The 16,445-nt window shown below is 40.9% G+C and overlaps 1 protein-coding gene across 2 annotated transcripts; it reads right to left on the bottom strand.

Moving 5' to 3' along the window:
- Window positions 1–6,567: 6,567 nt before the first annotated feature.
- Window positions 6,568–13,531, bottom strand: slc25a33 (solute carrier family 25 member 33). 2 transcript variants are annotated; one of them, XM_030733167.1, is made up of 7 exons: window positions 13,309–13,531; window positions 11,416–11,589; window positions 10,004–10,081; window positions 8,793–8,893; window positions 8,503–8,569; window positions 7,522–7,802; window positions 6,568–7,424 (listed from the first exon to the last, which is right to left on the bottom strand). In XM_030733167.1, exons 2-7 carry the CDS (start codon window positions 11,574–11,576, stop codon window positions 7,225–7,227), a joined length of 888 nt encoding a protein of 295 aa, XP_030589027.1. In that variant the 5' UTR covers window positions 11,577–11,589; window positions 13,309–13,531; the 3' UTR covers window positions 6,568–7,224. The 2 variants fall into 2 exon arrangements, with proteins under 2 accessions (XP_030589027.1, XP_030589026.1); XM_030733166.1 differs by lacking the exon at window positions 13,309–13,531 and adding an exon at window positions 11,783–12,572.
- Window positions 13,532–16,445: the final 2,914 nt, after the last annotated feature.

Below are 16,445 nucleotides of genomic sequence, written 5' to 3' on the forward strand. Positions count from 1 at the left end.
GAATTATGCCAAAAGCTTGTTGATGGATATCAAAAGTGTCTGGTTGAGGTGCAACTTGCTAAAGTACATTTAACCAAATATTAGTGGGGGTGTGTGCATGTATATACACTGCTCAAAAAAAATAAAGGGAACACTCAAATAACACATCCTAGATCTGAATGAATGAAATATTCTCATTGAATACTTTGTTATGTACAAAGTTGAATGTGCTGACAACAAAAATCACACAAAAATCATCAATGGAATCAAATTTATTAACCAATGGAGGCCTGGACTTGGAGTCACACACAAAATTAAAGTGGAAAAACACACTACAAGCTGATCCAACTTTGATGTAATGTCCTTAAAACAAGTCAAAATGAGGCTCAGTATTGTGTGTGGCCTCCACGTGCCTGTATGACCTCCCTACAATGCCTGGGCATGCTCCTGATGAGGTGGCGGATGGTCTCCTGAGGGATCTCCTCCTAGACCTGGACTAAAGCATCTGCCAACTCCTGGACAGTCTGTCGTACGTTGGTGGATGGAGCGAGACATGATGTCCCAGATGTGCTCAATCGGATTCAGGTCTGGGGAACGGGTGGGCCAGACCATAGCTTCAATGCCTTCATCTTGCAGGAACTGCTGACACACTCCAGCCACATGAGGTCTAGCCTTGTCCTGCATTAGGAGGAACCCAGGGCCAACTGCACCAGCATATGGTCTCACAAGGCGTCTGGGGATCTCATCTCGGTACCTAATGGCAGTCATGCTACCTCTGGCGAGCACATGGAGGGCTGTGTGGCCCTCCAAAGAAATGCCACCCCACACCATTACTGACCCACTGCCAAAACGGTCATGCTGAAGGATGTTGCAGGCAGCAGATCGCTCTCCACGGCGTCTCCAGACTCTGTAACGTCTGTCACATGTGCTCAGTGTGTACCTGCTTTCATCTGTGAAGAGCACAAGGCACCAGTGGCAAATTTGCCAATCCTGGTGTTCTCTGGCAAATGGCAAGCATCCTGCACGGTGTTGGGCTGTGAGCACAACCCCCCCCCATCTGTGGACGTCAGGCCCTCATACCATCCTCATGGAGTCGGTTTCTAACCGTTTGTGCAGGCACATGCACATTTGTGGCCTGCTGGAGGTCATTTTGCAGGGCTCTGGCAGTGCTCCTCCTGTTCCTCCTTGCACAAAGGCGGAGGTAGCGGACCTGCTGCTGGGTTGTTGCCCTCCTAAAGCCTCCTCCACGTTTCCTGGTGTACTGACCTGTCTGCTGGTAGCGCCTCCAGGCTCTGGACACTACGCTGACAGACACAGCAAACCTTCTTGCCACAGCTCGCATTGATGTGCCATCCTGGATGAGCTGCACTACCTGAGCCACTTGTGTGGGTTGCAGAGTCCGTCTCATGCTACCACGAGCGTGAAAGCACCACCAACATTCAAAAGTGACCAAAACATCAGCCAGAAAGCATAGGTACTGAGAAGTGGTCTGTGGTCCCCACCTGCAGAACCACTCCTTTATTGAGTGTGTCTTGCTAATTGTCAATAATTTCCACCTGTTGTCTATTCCATTTGCACAACAGCATGTGAAATTGATTGTCAATCAGTGTTGCTTCCTAAGTGGACAGTTTGATTTCACAGAAGTTTGATTTACTTGCAGTTTTATTGTGTTGCTTAAGTGTTGTTCCCTTTATTTTTTTGATCAGTGTATTTGAACCTGTATGTATACTTTTGTGTGGATTAGGGAAAATCCCACATAAATTAAAACTTTTGTTCTTCATCTTGTTTTTTGTGTGCTGTACATTTTCTATGGCTTCCCAAAAGTTTTATATGATATACAGATTTGCTTGATTTGCTTCCTGTTAATCAAGCTAATGAAGGCGCAATTACATAATGGGTGTCCTCCAAAGTCACAGCCTTACTGGCACCATATCAAGCTTTATGATTACCTTTCGTAACTGTGGATGCAATGGGCTATTTAAAAGAGTACTCCAGCAATTTAGGATTGTAGTGGCTCACAGTTGAAGGTTATCTGTCACAGCAGATATTTTGGGCTTGCTGGAAGAGGGAAAAACAGTAGTTTAATTGCTCACATAAAAAAAAAAAATTGTTTAAAAGTTTGAGAGTTTCATATTCTGGGTATTGTGTGTGTCAGCACAATGTCACGCTGATATGTGATACAAGAGATCCAAATTTTACATTCAGTAAGCTCAAGAAATGAGGAACAGAAGCAGGAGACATTGGAAACATTCCTCAGAGATTTTGGTCCATATTGGCATGATAGCATCACACAGTTGCTACAAATCTTATGTTTTACCATATACCAAAGATAAAACAATGCTCAGCTGGTACAAAGGGGCCCAAAGTGTGGCAAGCAAATACAAAATCACTTTTGACCAGGATATGGTCTTCAATGCACAAATTAAGCAAATATATAAGACAGCTTTTTTACATTTGAGCAATATCTCTAAAGTTAGAAACATCCTGTATCAGAGTGATGCTGAAAAACTAATTCATGCATTTATTACTTCTAGACTGGATTATTGTAATTTGTCCTAAAAGCTCCCTGAAAAGTCTTCAGGTGATTCAAAATGCTGCAGCTAGAGTACAAACAGGGACTAGAAAGAGAGCGCATATTTCTCCCATATTGGCTTCTCTTCATTAGCTCCTTGTTAAATCCAGAATAGAATTGAAAGTTCTTCTCCTGACATACAAGGTCTTGAATAATAAGGCCCCATCTTATCTTAAAGACCTTATAGTACCAGATCATCCCAATATAAAACTTTGCTCTCAGACTGCTGGCTTACTTGTGGTTCCTAGGATACTTAAGAGTAGAACGGGAGGCAGAGCCTTCAGTTTTCAGGCCCCTCTTCTGTGGAACCAGCTCCCAGTTTGGATTTGGGAGATAGACACCCTCTCTATTTTTAAGATTAAGCTTAAAACTTTCCTTTTCAATCAAGCTTGATCACGTGACCCTAAACCATCCCTTAGTTATTGCTGAAATAGGCCTAGGCTGCCATGATGCACTGAGTGTTTCTTCCTCATTCACTCATTCACCTTTTTTAAATTCTGTTTATACCCCAGTCATAAGTTATTAATCTCTGGCTCTCTTCCACAGCATGTCTTCTGTCCTGTCTCTCTCCCCTCACAGCAGATGGCTGCCCCTCCCTGAGCCTGGTTCTGCTGGAGGTTTCTTCCTTTTAAAAGGGGAGATTTTCCTTCCCACTGTCACCAAGTGCTTGCTCATAGGGGGGTCACTTTGATTGTTGGATTTTCTCTAACTATTGTAGGGTCTTTACCTTCCAATATAATGTGCTTCAGGGAAAGTGATTTAGCGTTATATAAATAAAATTGAATTGATTTATATCACATTGCTTCCCCATTCTGATGCTCAGTTTTAATTTCAGCAGGCCATCTTGGTCATGTCTACATGCCTAAATGCATTGAGTTACTGCAAACCCTTGGATGATTAGATGTACCTAATAAAGTGCATTGAGTGTATGATTACAGTTCTCTCTCTCTCATATACACTGCCCAAAAAAAATTAAAGGAAAACTTTTAAAATACATCAGATTTCAATGGGGAAAAAATTGTGCTGCATAACCATACTGATATGGACTGGGTGATCTGTTAGGAATTAAAGGATGCCACAATGATTAATGGAAATGAATCAACCTACTGAGGGCTGAATTCAAAGACACCCAGAAAATCAAAGTGAAAAAAAAAATTATGTAGCAGGTTTGTCCATTTTGCAGAAATTTAATTGCAGCAACTCAAAATGGTACTCAGTAGTTTGTATGGCCCCCACATGCTTGTATGCATGCTCCTAATGTGACAATTGATGGTGTCCTGGGGGTTCTCCTCCCAGATCTGGACCTGAGCATCACTGAGCTCCAGAACAGTCTGAGGTGCAAACTGGCGGTGTCAGATGGAGCAAAGCATAATGTCCCAGAAGTGTTCCACTGGATTTAGGTCAGGCGAGCGTGGGGGTTAGTTAGTGGTATTAGTTCCTTCAACCTCCAGGAACTGCCTGCATACTCTCACCACATGAGCTCGGGGGTTGTTTTGTACCAGCATGGGGTCTAACAATGGGTCCAAAGATTTCATCCCGAAACCTAACGGCAGTCAGGGTGCTGTTGCCTAGACTGTAGAGGTCTGTGTGTCCGGTATTCTATGGCAAATGTCAATTGGGCTCCACAGTGCCAGGCAGTGAGCACAGGGCCCACTTGAAAACATCGGGCCCTCAGGCCACTCTCATTTAGTCCGTTTCTGATTGTTTGGTCAGAAAAATTCACACCAGTGGCACATATTGATGTCCCATCCTGGAGAAGTTAGACTACCTGTGCAACCTCCAGGTACGGCCTCATGCTACCAGCAGTGACAAAGACCCTAGCCAAATGCAAAACTAGTGAAAAAAAAAAAGTCAGACAAGATGGAGGGGAAAAAAATGCCAGTGGCCTCCACCTGTAAAACCATTCCTGTTTTTGGGGCTGTCTCATTGTTGTCCCTCTAGTGCACCTGTTGTTAATTTAATTAACACCAAAGCAGCTGAAACTGATTAACAACCCCCTTTGATACTGAACTGACCAGATCAATGTCCCAGAATTGACTTGCTATACTCTGATTAAAAAGTGTTTTTTTTTTTGTTTTGTTTTTTTTTTGAGAAGTGTGTATCAGAGCTAGCTATACAATAATTCTTTTGCTCTCTCGCTACATATATAGTAAGAGAGTGTTACTACATTAAAAAACAGTGTCTAAACCCTTTATAAAGGGCGACCTATCAGAAAGTCATACCCTGTGTGTATTTACCACAGTGGGAATTCCACATGACCGCTCTGACTGCAGCCCTTTGGTCAGAAACCCGTTTGTACTGGTTGGAGGCGACAATGAGAATGACTCAACCAGAAAATGCAGCAGGAAGAAGGAGGTTTTGCTGATTCACCACTGAGCACTCAAATGGTTTCACATCAAGTAACAAGTATGTGCTTTTATGGCATGTTTTCCATTTCCTGTCTAAGATGACCAGGCTGTGAGTTTTTTTCCCCTCCCTCACATGTGACAATCCCATCCTCTTTCCCCATCGCATGCACACAAACAAAAAGCATAAAGCTCAGTCAAAACAGATCCCAAACAACTTTTGAGTGCTGAAAACAACCTTGACGTAACCTTCATCCAGTCAAGTATTTGCGATGGCGCTTGACACAAACAACATTGCATCCAAGGCCATTTTATTTATTATTAGAGCCAGCGTGTTCCATATGTGTGATATACCACCTCTTTTTATGCTGATAGAGTGATAAAGGCCTATTATGCCTGTAATAACTGGAAATTATATTTTAGAATAGTGAGTGATGTTTCAAATCTATACAACTCGCAGGTGAAAAACATGGGGACAGAGAAAGCAGTGCATTTACTATACTTTTCCCACATTAGAAAAAAAATTCTGAAAAACTCAACAGTCCCAAAATCCCTGTCAGAACCATTTTTCATCCAAGGGTGGAACCAGGATTTCAGAACCAGGAAAAAGCCTCTCACAAATGTGGAGGAACTGCTACACCAGCTTAATTATTCTCCCTACCTAATCCTGCAGGTTATTTTCCAATAAAATGTAATAACTGTTAGCCATCAAGCTTGTACTTCAGTCATAACAAGCTGGCTGCACAGAGCTGATGGCCATTAAATATCTAATAGCTTCTCTGATCAGTGTCCTGTTTACAAACATGACTAACATTTCTGTTGCACCGTTTGCAAAGTACATACAAGTGATACACGCTAACCATGTTTTCTATTACACACTCCCCTTTACCAGGAACGGTCATTGCCCTGAACCCACCTGGCCATATGCCCAGCCCTTGCTTTCATGATGACCCTGATGAAGGTTGCACAATGGAACACTTTGCTCAAGCAATAAAGTTGATCTATATTCTCAAATCTCCAGAAATTATTTTCTCTTCCATGTGCCACAGAAGTGAAGTGATGCCACAAACTTCTACTCTGCTTTTACACATTTCAGCAGTTTCCGCTGAATGTGCTTTCAGGGAAAACAGGTGAAATAAAAGTGTAATCTTAAAAAGGAACTAAATAAAATAAACAGTAAATATCTCAACTTTTACTTGTCTCTTGTCAAATTTATTATTTAACCAGCCTACTGAGGCTTTGTTGAGCCTTAATTAAAAGGTAACCGCAAACTCTTGTTTTACGGACCCCCGCATGCAGTGGTTCCCCTCACAAGTTTGAAAACCACTGCTAATATCTGTCAACACACAAACATTCTCACTGGCTGATTAGTCAACAGTGACGCTTCTTTTTGCCATTGTTATGGATGAACACGTACACATCATCTCAAGCTTACACAGAAAGAGCTAGACAAAAAAAAAATACGACAAGGTCACACACAGGGTAGACAAAATAAAGCAACACCTTCGTGTTCACCAGTAGCTGACTCAGACTTACAGCAGCAATCCCACTGCAGTTTCTTAAGTGCCTCATTCATTCCAATTTGTTTGTTTGTTTTCTGCATCTTTGCACAGTTAAACCCTCATGCGTCCTCCTCGTCCTTTTTAACAATTAAGGCAGATTTGTACAACATAATTTTTCAGCCAACTGATGCGTTTTATTGAGCCACTGGTCAACTAAGCATCCAAGTTTACCTATAATCGTAAAAGGTGCCTATTTCCCCCCCCTCCCCAAAGAAAACATACAGATAAGTCTGTAGATGTGCAATATATTAATAAAAAAAATATGACAGATTTCTCTGTTAACTTAAACTTCAAATCCAGCAGACTGTGTCAAAGAATAACAGGAATTTGAAAATAATCTATAACAGCAGTACTACTAGTGCTTTTGAATAATATTCCTTCAAACCTGCCAAGTCATGCATGCTGGTACATTTACCACTGATACAAGAAAACAAACACAGTCCAAAAACAATATAACAGAACAAAAATAATTTAATTAACTTAAAGCTAGTCCTCAGAGAAGATGACCTTTTCCCACAGGTTTAGAGGTTCAATGAGTACCACAACTTCTTGTGTATTTTTAATAAACTAACAATCTGTCAGTAAAATAATGCGTTTAGCTCTTTGGATAACAGTACAACCTGCTTTAGTTCCATGATGAGAGTCTCTGTAGCACCACATTAAAAAACTATGTGCTGCATTTTCAAAAGTCTTTAGGGCCAGTGTGCTTTGGGTTCTGTGTGGCATCCACAGTTTGTCAGGAAAATCCCCACTTTCAAACATGTCTTCACTTGGAGTCTCCCAGCAGATGGACAATGAGTTCATATGTGGAGAGGACGATGGCTGTGTTAGGGATTTGCCTAATTAGCTGTGGAATGAGTCCTCTATAAAAAGCTGCATAACCTTCCTCCACTGCTATTAACCTCCCTGTCTGGAAGAAATACTTGTACTTGCTGCCCTCTTCACGCAGCCTTGTCCGAATGACCTCTGTGGAGACATGCAAGGAGAATTTGAGAAGTTAATCATTAAAAATTCTTTTAACTAAGGTTAGTTATGTTGCAAAAGAAAGGATGCGTGCATTTACCGTGTGGATACGCTATGCAGGATGCACAACCCTTTGAAAAAGCAGCTGCCATCATCAGGCTCAGGAAGTCCGATGCTCTTTTCTCCTTTTCACCGTTCGGTAAGCTGAACTGTCTCTTGGCGAGGTGTTTCTTCAGTGTCTCGTAGATGAGGAAGCAGATCATGGTTTCCGAAATGCCAGCATAGGATGCAGTCAGGCCGCGGTAGAAGCCCCGGACCCCTTCCGTTTTGTAAACATATCGAGCACACTGCAGTGCATTCATCTTCTTCTCTCCTCTGGCTCTGAAAAGTTAAAACGGGTCAGGCTCATTAATGACACAAAAAAAAAAAAAAAAAAAAAAATCACATGTAGTGTCTTATTTTTAGTCATCAGTTACAAGTATCACAAGACAAGTGTCCAACAAGTGTCCCAAACAGTTCAAGTCATGACAAATTATAGAGGAACAACTTTTTATTCCTTGAATGTTTAGTCAACTGTAGGAAGAAGTTTCCTTATTGGTTGAATGACTAGCTTGTTTCATCCTGACTGAATTTTGCTATAAGATATTCAATCCTTCTTCTGTCTTATTTAATTATGAGTGTTCTTCAAAGACAGCCTGAACAAGCCTGTTCCAGTGACCTTACATGATACAACTGCCCTGTACTTGGTAATGCAAATATAGACTCTTCTTCTGCGTGCAGGACAGCGCATAAGCAGTGTGTATTTATGGAGCTGGGTCACACGCTCAGCCTCATGCACTGCAGAACTCAACGACAGTAACACAGAGGTAGGCTCAATTTAAAGGTTTCTGCTAAGGTTACGGTACATGGAGTACATGCTCACTCACCGAGACCTTAAAATAAGTTAGACCATTTTACAGAGATCTGAAACTGAACACCATAGTGTGTAAAGTTTTTTTTTAATAATAAAAAAAAAAAAAAAAAAAAAAAGAAAAGCAAAATCTAATACATACAAAACAGGTGAAATAAACTGTACACATACTTTTTCTCCAGCTGCATCCTGGTCTTGACCATCCAGATGGGGTTCATCAGAGAGTTGGTAACAAAAGCTGAAAACAGGAGCAAAATATGAATATTCAGTTTCATACTTTAAGAATAATATATTAAAGTCCCCTAAATGTAACCCATAATAAAACCACCCTTATGGTTTACAAATATAAGATAGCAATCTTGCACAGAACTGGAGTGCATTACATTTTAGTGATGTTCACATATACATTTAAAAAAAAAAAAAACAAAAAAAAAAAAAAACAACAGGCACAGATGTCTCACCTGCAACACCAGCCGAGGACATGTGTACCAATCCACTATTAGGGACAAACAGTCCATTGAACAGCTCTTTAGATTTGGAGTATGCAGCAAAGTAAATGGCTCTAAAACACAGAAATGCAGACTGTAAAGAACTCTGCAGAGAGGCAACACTGTGCTTAATTATGAATACCTTTTCTTTTTTTTTTTTTTTTTTTTTTTAAGTGAATGTGGTTTTATAATGATTATGTAATGACTCCATTCAGGCTGCAGTGAGCCTTTGACAGTATGTATCCAGAGCAATCTGTTCCCTGCTCTCTCTGCTTGGTTTCTGGAACAGACAGTCACTGCACCAGAATGGGCTGAATAAGCACTGGGCACCACATATGCCCACAGAGCTGCTCTGAATATTAGCCTGTCCAACTTGGCCAGAGAAATGGAGAGACTGTAGAATTACTGAGAAACGGACAATGCTGTGGTTACTAATTAACCAAAAGGGAAAAATATCTGTACTAAGCTTTCAGTGTAATAGAGTCTCAATGTCTAATCTACCTTTATGGCCCAAGTATTATGTCTATTCGTTTCACTCTTTTATTGCTGTTGTATACCAGAATTTAAATTCAAGACTATTAGCTCCAGGGAAACAGAAAGTACTGCTGACTCTGCTGACACTAAAAACAGAACAAAAGGTGTTTTGTTACAGAGCCAATAATATCAAGATATTCTCGCTCAGCATCTGTTAATCTCAAACCTCGTTCACAGCACCTGATTTATCTTCAGTTTAAACAATTACTAATAAATAAGCAGCCCACATATTGACAGCCAGAGCCCAGACTAGCAAAACAGTTCAGTCACAAAACTCTAAGGTGGGGGCCAGAGGGACTTGGAAGCTGTTACCATGATAACAGCTTCCTGTTTACAGTTTATGTCTTCAACCATGACAAGAGAAAAATATAAACAGTCTCCTCCTTTTTGTTTTCTTTGGTTAGAAGCCCTGGAGTGAACTGGTTCATAAAAGCAGCAGACTCAGAAATAATTGCTCCAGTTCACTTCCTCTGCTTTGTTTATTTTTTGTGGCTATGGAAAGCCAGTGTGTGTTTACTTGTATGCCAATGGGCAGTTATCACTAATACAAAAACCTTGTTTTAAGAGTTTTAAACACATTTAAAATGGGTAAGAATGTGGCGATATTGACAAAAAGATTCATTTGAGCAATTAACATGAATTCATTATACCTTGAAGGGGCAACACCGACAAGATTCGGACCCAGTCCACGAAAAAGAGATCTTGGTCCCTCTTTTTCAAGAATGGATCTAAAATAGAAGCAAAGGACCATCAAAACTGAATCAGATTCATTTAATGACCTTTAACAAATATGCAAAGCCATCCATGTTAAGCTGTCTCCACATTTGCTGTACCAATGTCTGTGCAGCATTATCCCAGGTTCTAACAGGGGAATTAATCTGATAGCTCACTCCTGCTTCAAGTGTTACACCAACCCTGTTCACTCAAGATGGTTTTGCAGCATCTACACTGTGCCCAGTCCATTTGATAGCATTTGCATGTCACGTTGACAGCATTCCCTGCCTTTTTTGTTTTTTTTAACCTCCTTGAAGGAAATGACATTCAATCTCTAGGTGACAGTCCACTCTGTCTGGGGCTGACCAAAGACGGATGGTACAAATTGAGTGTGGGTTAGTTTCTGTAATGTAAACCTTGTCACTCAAACAGGACCCATGCACTCCACTCCTCTCTCATTAACACCCAAAACCAATCCTCAGAAGAGATCTTGAGTTTAAAGAAACAATAATGCCATATATTTAAGTCGGTGTCCAAGTTCAGGGTTTCATTGGCTTTAGAAGGAACCTGAAGTACACACTGAATTTCTTAGACTCAAACTTGAGCCTATAAAGTATAAAGACAACTCTCAAACAGTTCTGACAAAAAAAACAAAAAAAAAAAAACCAAAAACAATGAGCTAAATCATGATAAAAACAAAAACAAAAGATCCCCAATGACAAAAATTGTCTTCAGGCATTACTTATTTTTACAGCCTACTGCTGAACCAGTCTAGACCTGTTCAGTCCTGAGTGTAATATAAAACTGGTGGCACTGTGGTTAAAACCTTCCCACTGGGACTGCTGGTCTTTCTCAGCCTCAGTGTCATGAAAGGACCACTTTAATGGACACCAAGAGCAGCTTTATCCATATCTGAAAAGCTTTGTAGAAAAGAACGGCCGTGTTGCTCAAAATAGCTGATAAAATGGAGATAATATGAGCACAATACAGCGTACTTAATCCACCCTTAATGTAGGACAGGATTAGAGGCCTTTGTTTTAAGACTATGAAAGCAGAAAGCAAATGACAGTCTCCCAAAACATTTCCACAGACCACATAAGAACCTCATAGGAGTTTATACAACTATTTTAATCAAGTATTACCACAAATACTTTACGTTGACAAATCAGGCAGGACACAAAATGTCGCATAATGATCCTAGATAGTGATCCTTAAAAACAAAGCACCCAAGCTGTCAGGAAGGAACACACTGTCCAAATTTATAGGTAGGAAAATTAAAGTGCCGCAGGGAATTGCTCAATGTGCTGCAGCGCTGTTTGCCTGACAACACCACAAACAAATATCTTACCGTAGGACCTGCAGCAGTCCAGGTGTAACACCCCCTGGTCGGATAACCCCCGTGCCACTCAGGGTACCCAACTGGACCTGGAAGACAGGCCGGAGGGTGAGGCCCGAGGACTGCAACCGTGTCTTCAACACCTCCAGGGGACAGGTCACGATGGCTCCCATTGTACCACTACATCTGCAAATAGAAAATTAGGATTACTGGTTTTAAGACGTGCAAAACGGCCGGTGTCGCTCCCTCTGTCAATCTGTGTTATGACAGTTAACCTGCTTAGAGTAGTGTGAGTTTATTTTTTGGCACATTACTCAGACTTTGAGTGGAGTGTTTCTGTAATATATTTAAAAAAACAAAAAAACAAAAACAAACAAACCTTAAGAGTTTACTGGCCAAAAGCAATGAACAGCTATGGTCAAAGAACAGGTCATTTGCTCTGCTGTGGAAACACTGTGCGTTAACCCGACACATCTGGCTTAGGAGTTTTACGACTCAGACTGTGTAATTGCACTTGGAAACGGCCCATTGCTTAAGGAAAAACTGCTTCACACAGTGCTTTCAGTAATTTCCGCACAAAATTTTATTCAGGTCTTTACGGCACTCCCTAGGACATCCTTTATTAAATGTGTAACCTTGTCAGTGGCAAGCTTAGAAGTCTAGAACAGATTAGATTAAGCCTCTCAGTGTTTGAAGGACAGAGTCAAACATCTTAGCAAAAGTAACGCCTGACCTAGTTGTGCATTTACTGTTCACTAGTCATCCATCCACCCATTTGTGCTTATACATTTAAATTCTACTCTTGCATAGGTTTTACACATCATTACAAAACACACACACGCAACCCTGTTGAAATAATGCGTTGGACAACAGCTGAGGTCATGGCCACATAGATAAGACACAGGGAAATGTGCAACAGTGCGCACTGACGAAATTACAAGCATGTTTTTAGTAATCGAGACAAGGCCGGCATACAAGCTTAGCCGGCATTCTGCTTTAATATTCAGTGTTACTCAATTTTCTGAAGGGGATATACCACGTGTTTTCAAGACCACGTCAAATCATTAGGCATTTCACAAGACAAGATCAGTCAAAAACCTAAAGGCAGGTCGTTACAATTTCAAGGGTAAAATGGCGTCATTATAAGACAAGCCAACGCTGTCACACGCGACCTTAACATTAACCCGATCCCACCCAGTTCTCGGTCTTCCATATTACCAGCAGAATTACATACTTTGAACTGGTGTTGCTGGCATCGCTAATATGGATGAATACGAAGAGCTTCAGCGTTACATAAACGGATGACAGAGCTAAAGGCTACGTTATACCCTCTTGTGACTGCGCCACGAGCGGCACACTCAGCTCACCGCTGCTTCACAATTTCGACACACACCTCACAGTGTCCGTTTGTAGACCGTGTAAAAATGTAAGACATGATATTACTCTTGGCAATACTACGACAGCCCCATAAGTCTAAGCGGTATGGTCGATATTTGCTAGCTAACGGTAGCTAACCGGTATTAGCAATCTTCGGCACGTTAGCTCATCCACGGGAATAAAAGCCGGGTTTTTTTTTTTTTAATAGTTCACCATGACGTTAACTAGCTTTTTGGTTTTGTGTCTAAGAAACGTTATTCGAAATTTAAGCACACAAAAAAGGGTCCGCTGCTGAAAAAATAGAAACCTGCCCAGCTGCAGTTAAATGGTCGTGAGGTGCCGACAGGAGCTAGTTTGCATTTCTGTTCTAGCATGCTGGCTGTAGGTTCTGTCACATCAGAAAATATTTTAAATTAATAATTTAAAACGTAGTCATATAGTTATTAAATAACACATTCCTATACTCCTCGTGTTATATTAACATGTGCGCTATTAACAGCTGGAAGCAATAAGATTAATGAGACTCACCCCCCAGCGAAGAGATGCAGCAGCGTATCTCTCTGTGTCCTCTTTTTTTTTTTTTTTTTTTTCTTCAGAGGTCCAACATATTCTTATCACGTCTCTGTTAAAACCGCGTTTGTACCGAGAAGAATACACTGAGACAGTTTTATGATCCCAGTGTGCTCCCGTTCAACTATCTCTTTGCCTCTACCGGGTTTGGTGGCGGAGCTTCAGGGTGACCTGAAGAGTGGTTCGTTCTGACGTCAGAGGGCGGATGGGTGGGTGTTGTCCGTGACGTAGGACCACGTGCTCGCCTCCCCGAACTCCCCGCGCCTTTGGCCTTTTCCAAGTTATTATTACATAACTACAGGCATCAATCCCAGCTGAAGAGCAGCAGGAGTAGTACCCTCCTGACCTTCACCGGGTACAAAATAATTAAAAAAAAGGCTTCAGATAATTTCTGCATGGGCCCGGGTTTAACTGCAATATTTTTACATAGGATTTGGTGCAAAACCACCTTTCTAACTCAAACAAAAGCAGTTTAATGCATTATTTTTACACTTCACTTGTGAATTATAGTTTAGTACTAACACCAGACCAGTATCCAACTGCTCCCTACTCTCACTACAGAGTGATCTCTGTAGTGAGCATAGGGAGCAGGTGGATACGGGCGTCAGGGGTGATTTGTGACAGAAGGATGGCAGCAAGTGTGAAAGAGAAGGTTTTCAATATGGTAGTGAGACGTGCTGTGATGTACGGTTTGGAGACAGTGGCACTAACAAAAAAAAAAAAAACAGGAGGTGGAGCTGGAGGTGGCAGAGCTGAAGATGTTAAGGTTCTTATGGGACCAGGCCAGGATGGACATGATTAGAAATGAGGACATCAGAGGAACAGCTCAGGTTGATTGATTTGGAGACAAAGTTAGAGAGGCAATGCTGAGATGGTTTGGATGTGTAGAGGAGGGAGAGTGGATGCACTGAACAAAGGATGTTGAAGATGAAGCTGCCAGGGAGGAGGAAAAGAGGAAGACCGCAAAGAAGATTCATGGATGTGATGAAGGAGGACATGCAGAGGATTGGCGTGACAGAAGAGCATGCTAGGGTTAGGGTGAGATGGAGGTAGATGATCCACTGTGGTGACCCCTAAATTGAGCAGCTGAAAGAAGAACCAATATGAATATCACACATTGTTCCTATTAAAAGTTTAAAAGTATTAAAGTTTTTTTTTAATCTTTTTGTTGTTGTTTTTTTCAGGTTACTCGGTCAAGATCTGCTAGAAAAGAGTTACAAGTGCAAACTGCAGAGACAAATAATCCTTCCAAACACCTTGTTTGTGCCTTGAAAATGAAAAGAACAATCTCATGGCAGTATGGAACATGCTGATCTGCATGCTTATCTCAAACCAATTATCTAACCTTTATTACCTCCACTTCCAGCTTCTACACATGTGCATGTAAGGAGCCTGGAAAGAGGGAGATAAGTAAAAACACCAAGTCTTTATCAACAGGAAGACCTCTGTGTCAACTAAAGACAAACTATCGCTCCATGACTGTACACTATTGATATGCAGTGCTATGGTGTGAGCTGTCCACCCGTGTATAGCGTGCAGTAATACTTTAACTGCAGCTGCTGTTTTTTACACTGAGGCTCATTTTGCACCTTGTCTGTACAACAACATCTGTCTTTGCCAAAACAGTCTCGTCAAACCAGATGCGCTGGCACATTGTGTCATGTTTACAATTATAGCAAAGCTTTTGTCAGGCTGCATAGGTATAGTATTTCTGTTGTTGACTTGAAAGCAGTGACACTGGGCTTCAGCTTATATTTGCTATTGACATATGTTTTTAAGTTTTTTTTTTATTATCATTTATTATTATTATTATTTAACAACAAGTCATCCCTGAGATAACACCACTTCCTACTTTTAATACACTTAATTTCACTGGCAAATATAATTTTTGCTATGCTGAACTTATTGGAGAGCCTTCGGGTTTTATTTGGTACAGTTTCACAAGTTTGGGAAAGTTGAGAGAAGTTCGATTAAACAGTTTTTACTCCATAAACAAAGATTCAGTCCAAAGTGCAGGAACACGGGTACGCATTTGCGTAGGAGAATTTTGTTTTGTTTTCTCTTTCATGCCCTGTTCTTGCTCTCCTGGCCGATCCACTTTGACCGAGTTTTAAAAGGCTGCTGATACATTGATTAAGGCAATGTGATACTTAGAATCAGCCACATTAGAGCCTTTTTGTTTTTTAAATCAAAACTACCTTTTTCAATAAAAGTTTACTGTTTTCATGGTTATGTAAGTGTTGAAAATGCTGACATCGAGTGACCAGCTATGATAAATGCAGCTTCAGGACGATCCCTCATTGCTCTGCCAGCTGGATTTGGTTTCATTTCTCTGGCTATTTCTGGAGTTTGTTTTCTTTTGAACTATACGGACACTTCTAAGCTGCAGGCTGCATTTAATTTCATTCATATTTCCACAAATCAGTGTTTTGATGCTGAAACAGCTGCTGAATAAGGTGCATTGTGTTTAAAAAGTCTATACAACCACAGGTACTAAAGTGTCTCAGTTCTTGTAACAGAGAAGCTGTCACAGGAGTTGGAGACTGATGCCATCTGAAGCTAATCCCCCCACACCCATCCCACCACTCCCTGCCTGTGACCAGGCTGGTTTCACCCACTACTATTTAAAGTACTCCCAACCTATTTGTTTACCTTCTTTAGTATTTACTTCTAAAGCAGCACCCAAATCTTATTTAAAGCAACAAGAGTTTGAAGGGAGACTGAAGACTTTCTCCATGGTTGATAACATAAAGTGTATCCAGTGTTACAGCTGCTTCCAGTATCCTCACTAGGAACAGGAAAGTAGATCGCACTCTCACATCCTTACAGTGGCATCCTGTTTGTCTAAGCATTTACTTTAAAACATAACTGAGACTTTATAACACTGCTGCTCATCCAAAGTGGGCTTTCTGGTTCTCTGAGGGTATATGGGACAGAACTGCTTACTGTTTGTTTCCCCACTGTGTTTTATTAAATTACATTTAATAATCTATTCTTATCTAGCACCGAAAATTAAAAAAAACATCTTTAACCAGAAGGTCTTTTGAGATTAAAATCTCTTTCTTTGTAAACAGTCTTTTCTATCTTAGTTTATA

Source organism: Archocentrus centrarchus, chromosome 7, assembly GCF_007364275.1.
Source record: "Archocentrus centrarchus isolate MPI-CPG fArcCen1 chromosome 7, fArcCen1, whole genome shotgun sequence".
Taxonomy (NCBI): domain Eukaryota; kingdom Metazoa; phylum Chordata; class Actinopteri; order Cichliformes; family Cichlidae; genus Archocentrus; species Archocentrus centrarchus.